The 8,977-nt window shown below is 44.9% G+C and overlaps 1 protein-coding gene across 1 annotated transcript in view; it reads right to left on the bottom strand.

Annotated features, from left to right (window-relative positions):
• FN1 (fibronectin 1) overlaps positions 1-8,977 on the bottom strand; it is a 48,960-nt gene that overhangs the window by 4,834 nt on the left and 35,149 nt on the right. Inside the window, exons 32-40 of the mRNA XM_019617349.1 lie at positions 8,659-8,772; positions 6,901-7,170; positions 5,182-5,369; positions 4,044-4,131; positions 3,687-3,866; positions 3,061-3,150; positions 2,674-2,853; positions 1,781-1,870; positions 491-957 (exon numbers count right to left, since the gene is read on the bottom strand). Coding sequence (XP_019472894.1) covers positions 491-957; positions 1,781-1,870; positions 2,674-2,853; positions 3,061-3,150; positions 3,687-3,866; positions 4,044-4,131; positions 5,182-5,369; positions 6,901-7,170; positions 8,659-8,772 — 1,667 coding nt within the window. The remainder of the gene's footprint in view (positions 1-490; positions 958-1,780; positions 1,871-2,673; positions 2,854-3,060; positions 3,151-3,686; positions 3,867-4,043; positions 4,132-5,181; positions 5,370-6,900; positions 7,171-8,658; positions 8,773-8,977) is intronic.

Here is an 8,977-nt window from a genome sequence, read left to right as displayed (position 1 = left end):
CAACCCATTCACAGGGAAGACACTGTGCCTAGATTGACTTCTGTGCTCTGTGCTGGGATGCAGCCAGCTCGTTCCCCTTAGACATTCAAACACCAAGTTAAACTTAACTGCTATGGACTGTGGATACAATGGATATATTGTAATTGCCATTTCAGGGGGAGACAAACCAACAAAGAACTGAGATGGGCTAAGGAAATCTTTGTCATGGAGTAGCAGCACTAATGTCTTTGTAACTCTGGAGCAAACTCCCAGTTGTCTCGCTGCCTACTCCCTTCCCTGGCAAAAAGTTGGTGCTAACTAAGCCTTTCAAAAGCTTTCTGTTTTGGCACTTTTCTCCTGTAGCTTGTAATTCACTTTTCTCTGCGAATTACAAGAGAGGCGTTTATCCTTCCTGCTCTCTGCTACACATTAGTAAGACTGAGCCAACTCAGACTGCCACCTCCTTACTACAGCAAAAAGCTAGAGACCCAGGGGAAGACAGTTCAGTTACCTGCAAAGTATCTTCGTCCTGGCTGACTGGTTGGCATGAGATGATGTACTCAGTGCTCTCCAGCAAAGGCCTCCAGGAGATGGTTGTCTGGGAAAGAGCTTCTTGGCCAGTGGTGTCGTTGCGCCTGGGCCCACGGGAGTGGGGGTAAGAAGGTTCAACTATGATTGGCACTTGGTACCCTGGGATTTCGATTGCTTCATCTACATTTGGAGGCTGCCGTCTCGACCCAGGCCTAAGGGGAGTTGCCGTGGTGGGTACAGGCCGTCTGTAGCCATGCTCCTCAAAGAAGACTTGCTGACCTTGGTGTCCTATTGTCTGAGGGTGCCCTGATGAGCCTGGAAGTTGGATACCGTTTCCATTGTCATACCTATTGTTTGTGAGGTAAGGGGTCCCCTCATCAACAGAAGGTACATCAAGGATGTCAGGCTGGTTGGGGTGAGGTCCAGTAATCAGCGTGGGCAGATCATCTAGCCAAAAAAAGGTTAGAAGCCATAAAGCAAAGCGTGGCAAATTAGCAAATTCAAACAAATTCAACAGCTAGAGTTGATGCTGTACACTGATCCAGGCAAAGATTAGCAATTGTCCCAAGATGCAACACTTTTTATGATCTCATTCTGACTATTATGAATGTACTGATTTATCTCTCTATATTTATGTGTTATATAAATATATTTATTTCATACATAGGGATAAGAAGTGTGTTGGTATGAATTTTTCATTCAGCTGAGCAACAGTTTTGAACACCGCATCCCACGGAAGCTATCAATGATTAAATTGAGAAGATGTAATTAAAAGAGAGATTCTGTTGTTATCATGTTAAGATAACCATTCAAATGCAGTGAGAAACTAGGCCTGAGATCACATTTGGTTGTCCAGCTAGTATTTTGCTTTGCTGCAGGTTTCCATCTGACACGATGGAGGAGTTGGAGTAAGAGAAATGCGACAGGCAACCAGTTAACTGATTCTGCCTTTGATGGCAGGATAAACTAGAAGGAAATATGAGCATTAACCTTAATTGTCAATCAGGTACCCAGGCAAGAATCCAACATCAAGCATGTGGTCCCATTCTTAGCATTCAAACAGAGTTTAATGTCTTTCAGGTAACTTAGGAATCCTACCTCTCGCACCCTAGGAAGAAAATCCTCCTTATAAAGCCTCTTTGACTCAAAAAGAATGGCTGAAAGGTGTGAGCAGAATATTTTACAAACTATCATTATTTCAGTCTTAAGAGGGTATTCCCCAAGAGTCTGATGTCCTGTTAGCACTCAACAATCCACAGCTTTGTTTTACCTGTCCTTTTCCTGCCAACCAGTGGTTCGCTCTTTTGATTGTTCTTCACAGCAATGATGTAGATGGTGTATTCAGTTCCTGGTTCTAAGCCTAGGGAAAAGACAAAAACAATCTTATGTTTGAGGGCCTAATGATAAAATGTGATAGTGGTCAGCTAAGAAAAAGAGCAGTCATATGGTCTGATTTTTGGGTAGTCCTGCATGGAGTCATGAGCTGGACTTGATCCTTACACTCCATCCTTGGTCTCTTCCAACTTGGGATATTTACTACGATTTTTTGCTCTTTTTCTGTAGTTTCTAATGCAAGGTAATGTTTTGTAAGAGTACACCTGTCCTACAAATATAATACCATTCTCTAATCAGATCTGAACAATCCACTGACATTACTTTTCCATGGTGCCACAGCTGTTATCCACGCAAGCAAAAAAACCCCAAGGCTCCAGCACCTCATCAGTCATGCATTCTGAACACTCAAGTTTTGTGTCTGCAGTCCCAGCTGACATGGTCACATTTCAATTTATTCTGAGGAACAGGAGCCTGGACTCTTTGTACTGCCCCCAAAAACCATGCAGGAACAAAGATAAGATCTTTCTGCTGTGGGCAGGGAGTAATTCCTTGGTTTCTTTCATGCAGTAATGCTGTCCTTCACTGTGGTCACCCAGTTGCATGAGCTGGTCTATTTGCACCTGCAGAGGATGGAGCCAAACAGCTCCCAGCTATCTGCCTGTACCTACATGGGGAAGAAATTCAAGTTCTGCTCAATCTGCTCCCCTCAGCACTTAATCCAAAACATACCTACCTCTCGTTGCACCTTAGATCCCACCCAGTCACAAAAGGAAGGCAAATCTTAAGCATTTAAAATGAAGAGCTCCCAAAGAAAGCCGAGACACAAACCAGTAATAGTAGCCTCAGTGGTGCCAGGCCGAGGGCGAGGCTGAAGCTCCTTGGCAGGTGAGCCAGGTTTCTCATATCTGATGATGTAGCCCGTGATCTTGGCTCGTGGAGGTTGCCAGGTAGCCAGGAGGGAGTTGCTCGTGGTTGTGAGGAAGCGCAGGTTGGAAGGAGCATCGATGGCTAGGTGGAAACAAAGGAAAAGACTCAGATGCAGTAAAAGGCAAACATCTTTATGCAAGTTGTATATTCTGAGGTCTTTTACATGCTCAGGAGTGAAACATTGCTATGAGTCACAGCGTTACATGAGGTCAAATATACACAACTTCTGCCTGACTTGAGGCAATTGCTATGTGTTAGCATGTGCAGAGAATCAGACAGCATCATCACCTGTGGAGGCATCAATCACTACTGGAGAGCTGCGGGCATTCTCATTCAGGGTGTAAAGGTAGATCTTGTAGTCATTGCCAGGTTGCAAGCCTAGAATGGAGTTGAAAAAAAGGGTCAGCCTTTCTTGCAGAAACAGGAAGTACACTGCAATGCACCAAGGGCTGCTCTGGTTAGTCCTGAAGGTTCTCCACACTGGTAAAGGTGGGGGTTCTCCAAACTGGAACAGGTTGCCCAAGGAGATTGTGGATGCCCCATCCCTGGATACATTCAAGGCCAGGCTGCATGTGGCTCTGGGCAGCCTGGTCTGGTGGTTGGACCCTGCACATAGCAGGGGGTTGGAACGAGATGCGCACTGTGGTCCTTTTCAATCCATGCCATTCTAGGATTTCATGATTTTATTGTTGTAACATTCATCTGAGGAAGCCATCTAAAACAGGCACAAGAGTTCCTTTCAACAACTTCTTGGAGACCTGACACCATGACCCAAATATTTTTTCTCTCATCTTTTTTTTTTTTTCCCCCTTTATTATTCTTATCAAGGCAGTTCTACTACAGAATAAGAACAAAATGTCAGCATGCTCACTGACAACCCTCGAAGTCCCTGTCTGCTGAAGCATCTCACTTACCAGTGATAGTGTAAGCTCTAACATCGGGGCTGATGGTCCTCTGGATGGGGTTCTGGCCACTTGCTGCTGGGATGGCATCAATTTGGAAACCAGTGATTGTCTCAGTCTTAGTTCTCCAGGTAATGGTGATGGTTGTCTCTGTGGCATCTGTCACACGGGCTCTGCGAGGGGGACTGACATCTGTACCAGAAGGAAAGGGTCACCATCAGCACCATGGGGATTGTGAATTTACCAACAAAGTATTTGTGAAAGCTTTTGCTGGAGCTTAGCATAGAGCTCTGCTTCTGACAGTCAAAAATCTCTGCCTCTTTGCCCATCACAAAATGAAATGATCACTTGGGGAGGATCACCACTTACTTTCAAGAGTGGTCACCACTCCCTGGGCAGGTCGGCTTGTCAGAGAGTCCTTCAGGGCATACACACTCACTTCATACTTGGTTGCCACCTGGAAGAGACACAATTACACCACGTTATGGCAAGGACATTGGGAAACGTCTTTGTTCTGTGGAGTCACATTTCTTGGTGACCAATTAAAGTATGAAGCCTTAAAATAAATCAGTGAGGGTTGGTGGGATGATTCTAATGATTTCCACCTGTAATAAGAGATGTGGATCCTGCTAACATTGCTACTGAGAGTACGAGCAGTGTGCACATGCAGCCAGGAGCTGAGAAAGTCCTAGAAGAAGTTTGTCATCCCCCACTTTGGGATCTCTGGGCTTCAAAACTCCCTCTTCAGGAAAAGAGAATTCATATCCTCATTTTCCTGGGGTTAATGGATGCCATTTGCTATGATAACTCTCTTGCTGTAAAGAAAGTAGAACGGTGGAAGTTATAGCTTTAAGCATGGTCTTTAGTCCTCAGCTGCACCTGATAGGAGACCACTTAGATTAGGATGTATTTCAAGGCTCACTTTTCAAAATGATTCATAAAACTCCCTGAAAACAGACGAGTAGCTTTTAAAAATGGCAGGAACCACAGAAGCAGTGATTTTCAAGCTCTTTCCAGTACACAAACTACTGAAATATTTCCCGTGGAGAAGATGGCTATATAGCAAATTTAAGCATACCCATAAAAGACTCTCATTTCTTACTTACATTTTGCAGATGTCTTAGAAATAGACAGAACTGCTAGAGTTCTCATATCACAGCTTGAAAAATCACTGCACTAGGTCACTTTTATTTGACTGCTTTTGTGAAAGATGAGTAAAGGCATCTTATTGGGTCACTGTTTGATTGCGAACCTGATTATTTGCATTTGATTAAAGCATCCACCCTCTGTGCAAAATGAGGCAGGAGAAAGAATGCAGATCCAGCGGGCCAATTCCTTGCATTTTAAGAACTATGCTAACGACTAGTTATAGCTGATGGCTGGTCAGACTTCAAACAGAGTCAGACCCTTAGGAGCTTTAATGAGGAACCCAGGAATTTTAAGTCGCTTCGGCTTCTAACGTTTCCTTCCTACAACACAGTCTGCATCACGCAAAGAAAAGAGTTACCATTAATCCTGACACGACAGCAGATGTGCTGTCTGGAGAAAGGTTGATCTCTTTCATCGGACCGGTCTTCTCTTTGGGGTTCACTCTGACCCTGTAGCCAGTGAGACGAACGTTGGGCGCGTTCCAGTTGACGGTAAGACTGGTAGGAGTTACCTGAGTGAACTTGAGGTTGGTTGGAGGTGGAATTGCTGCAGAAATCAGGATTGGCACATGGTTAGCTTGAAGAAGGTGGGAGCCTCAGACAAAACAGTATTCTCTCCTGACCACAAGGCTGTTTTAGGCCTGAAATACACCAGTGGGAAAGCAGCGTGCCTTTTGCAAGCACAGGCACAGAGCACTGTGGAAGGGGTTAGGTGTGTCGGTTTCTTTTCTGGAAAAATAAGGAGATCTCATTGCTTCAACCCTGAAGTTAGGTGAGCAACAGCATGGGCTGTGATATAAGGTGAACACTTTTGGAGGTGCTTACATCTGTAGTAGGCCCATTTGTTTTCTTTCTTCTGCCCGTCTCTGCTTTTCATCACACAGCTAATGGTTTAGTCCTGCTTCACTTGCCCATCTTTGTCCATTTCTACAATGTGACTGATGATTTTCACAAGTAGGTAGGAAGCAGGCTCAGGGGTTGCAAAGAGGACAAAATATACTGCCAAATGCAGAGGGTAAGCATTTCACAGCCACTTACACAAGTGTAAATTACTACACAGAGAGCAAGGCAATGGAAAAGCAGAGCTGTGGTGGCCATAAGGCTCATCACGTCAGAGGCAGTTTGTGAGCTAATGTATCTGTTACCTTTAAAAACAAATGCTCGCATAATACAAGCAGCATCCAATGAAACATTTTCTTGCCTTACTGTTTGTAATCCTCAGGCTGTAAACAGGTAAAAATAGACCTTACAATAGTGCCTGCTATTAGCATGTTGCTGTGAAGTTTTTCCTAGTTTTATGGACTGGAAATAAAAGATGATTCTCCCTTGCTGCTTTGCTGAAACAGACCTCAATCTCAAGGCCATAAGAGCCAATGGAAAGTCTTTAATGACTTTATATATGCTTCTGAACAGCCCACAAAACTTAAACCACAGAGTGGGCTTTAAAAATGACCCTATTTGCATTTTTGGCAGGTAGTCAGCCAGCTGTTTCAATCCTTACAGCACTTCCCATCAGTTTAGTACAGCAATTTGTACACTAGGTAACACTGTCTTCATTACACCTCTGAAATTATTTGTGCCAACTTTTCACCCACAAATGAATGGGACACCTTTATTACAAAGGTGCTACCATGTCAGGCAGTGCTGCCAGCTTTAAAATGAATTCCTTATCACTGGATGTCACTTTATCTCAAGAAATAGTTTCCTTTTCCTTTTTAGAATGTATTCTACATAGAGATAAACCAGTCTGGCATATAAGGGAATGCAAGCCCTTTTCTTGCAGAGGTGATGTGGCTGCATGGCGTGGGCATCCATGTGTGCCGTGGGCTTTAGGGCAGTGCCAATGAATGACCCGGAGGCTCTGTGAGACCTTGGAGTGGAGGAGCCTCTCTGCCTTCCCTAGGGCACACACAGGCTGACCGTGCAGGCAGCCAGCTCTCCAGCACCAACCAAGCCGCCTCTCTGGGGCAATCACATCCCGTCAGCTGCTTCCCCAGTGCAGAGCACCAGCTGCTTTACCCAGCAGGACAGAAGCTGCTGCTGCCGTGGCCCGCTGGGCAGTGTAGTTAAAGGTGTACCTGTGGACTGGGTCCCAGTGAGGGGCAGGCTCTCCATGTCATCGTATATGGCAACGATATTGATAGTGTACTCAGAACCTGGCCTGAGGCCATGCAGCTCAGCAGTGTCTTCTTCGCCACCTGGGGCCGGCAATAGCTCATGGATTCCATCCTCAGGGCTTGAGTAGGTCACCCTGTACCTGGTGACTTGCCCCTGCGGGCTTTCCCAAGCAATTTTGATGGAATCAACATCCACCTCAGTGAATGTTAGTCCTTTAGGGCGGTCAATGTCTGTTAGGCAAATTAATGGTAAGAGGTTAAGTGATAAAAAGCAGGTCGTGGGTGAGGAAAATAAAAAGCATCTCTATTACATGCAAAGCAGTTTCTGGTTTTGCACAGGGCAGAGGGCACTTGATTCTCCTCTGTGCTGCACCTTGCATATGTGCTTACAGCTGTGCAGAGCAAGGCTGACAGTTTGCTAGTGCCAGACAGCAGGATGGCAGTCTCAGCCTTGTTGAACCCACAAGAACTTGCATCTCCACCTTCAAAGCAGGCAGGAGACATTCTGTACCTGGATCTACTCCCTTTTAGACAACTCCAGCAAAATTCAGCTAGCTGAAAGTGATCAAGAGAAAAAAAAATGTATGGCCATTAGACCTGTTTCTACCAGAGCCAGCAAGCAATACCTCGTGCTCGAGGCAGGCAGACAATCAACCCAGCTTGGAAAGCTGGGATTCATGCTGCATTTGCCTTTCACTATTTTAAGCTGCTGTGCAAAGCACCAGACCGAGGAGAATCAGTCCCACTCTTTTCTTTCATAAATTAATATCTAATTAACACAATCAAGAAAGCGAATTACCCAGTAAATTATATTTTAAAATCAATTAAGAACAAAAAAGCAAACTTCTCAGCTTTGCATTGTGTGCACAGGGAATGTCCACAGGTGCAACTGCGTGATATTCACGCTTCCCAGCAAGACCAGTTCATTGGATTTTCCTACTAAAAAAATCACAGCTCAGTGCTAGACTGCAAAGTAAGAGAGCCATGCTCCACAGAAGTCTACTGCGGAGTCATAACCATTCGTTACACATAACGGGAGGATCTGGAAATTTTTTTTTTTATATACATCAGACCTAAATTACGCTTTCCTACAAGATTCCAGTTTTTTCATTTACTATGTCACGTTAGTTCTAAATTTTCTGTATTGTCTAGTTGGCAAAGATGATGTGTTTTCCAGGAACTTTTGAGCTTGAAATTGATGTGAGCTCTTTTCCCACCTCTGACAAGTTTCAGAGAATGTCTGCTGTCTTTAGGACAGCTCTGCAACTATTTGGGGTTGAGCTGTGGTTTTGAACACAAGCCTGAGCACAGGAATAGCGGACGTGGAAATCCCTACCCCAGAGGCATAGGGATTGGAGACAAATGCTTCCAAACCCAGCCCAGTCCCTTAACAGCAATCACTTTTGCCACCTAGCTCAATGCAAGAAATCTTTGCACATTTTTCCCACTGATTGGCTGAAGGCAAACAAAGCCCAAAAAGACTGCAGCTTTAGAGAAAGAAACTCAGAAGCACAGCATTTTGTGGGGATGGGGAGGACGACTGCATTTCTGCCAGCATCTGCTATTAGATGCGTGGTACTTAACACAGGACAGGCCACCTTGCATCCTCCTGGGAACTGGGGACCTGTCACTTGGTTTCACTGGGGACATGACACCGCTCAGTGAATTCAGACATCAAAAAGTCACATTTGTTGTGTTACCCCCAAGTGAAATACATACTGGTGACAGCTGTCTCGACCAAGGGGAGGCTCTCTCCGTTCTGATTCTGAGCGTAGACACTGACCATATACTCAACTGTGGGCTGCAGGCCTTCAATAGTGACTTGTGTTTGATCTGGCAGGAAAGAACAGTGTTAGAACTTCTGCACCCACACAAAGCTCCAGAGCATTTCCCTCTAAGCGCTTGCGAATGAAGAGTCTGTATTGGCCATTTCATGATTGAACATCACTAAAATGAGGTAAGTTTGATACATCAGGTTTAACTTCCCGCAGTACGGATCTCCAGCAGTTCAGGACAAGGCACCCGCAATTTGCTCCTG

The sequence above is a fragment of the Meleagris gallopavo genome, chromosome 7 (assembly GCF_000146605.3).
Source record: "Meleagris gallopavo isolate NT-WF06-2002-E0010 breed Aviagen turkey brand Nicholas breeding stock chromosome 7, Turkey_5.1, whole genome shotgun sequence".
Lineage (NCBI taxonomy): Eukaryota > Metazoa > Chordata > Aves > Galliformes > Phasianidae > Meleagris > Meleagris gallopavo.
The sequence above is the reverse complement of the archived record's forward strand: the minus strand, read 5'-3'. Positions and strand labels throughout refer to the sequence as shown.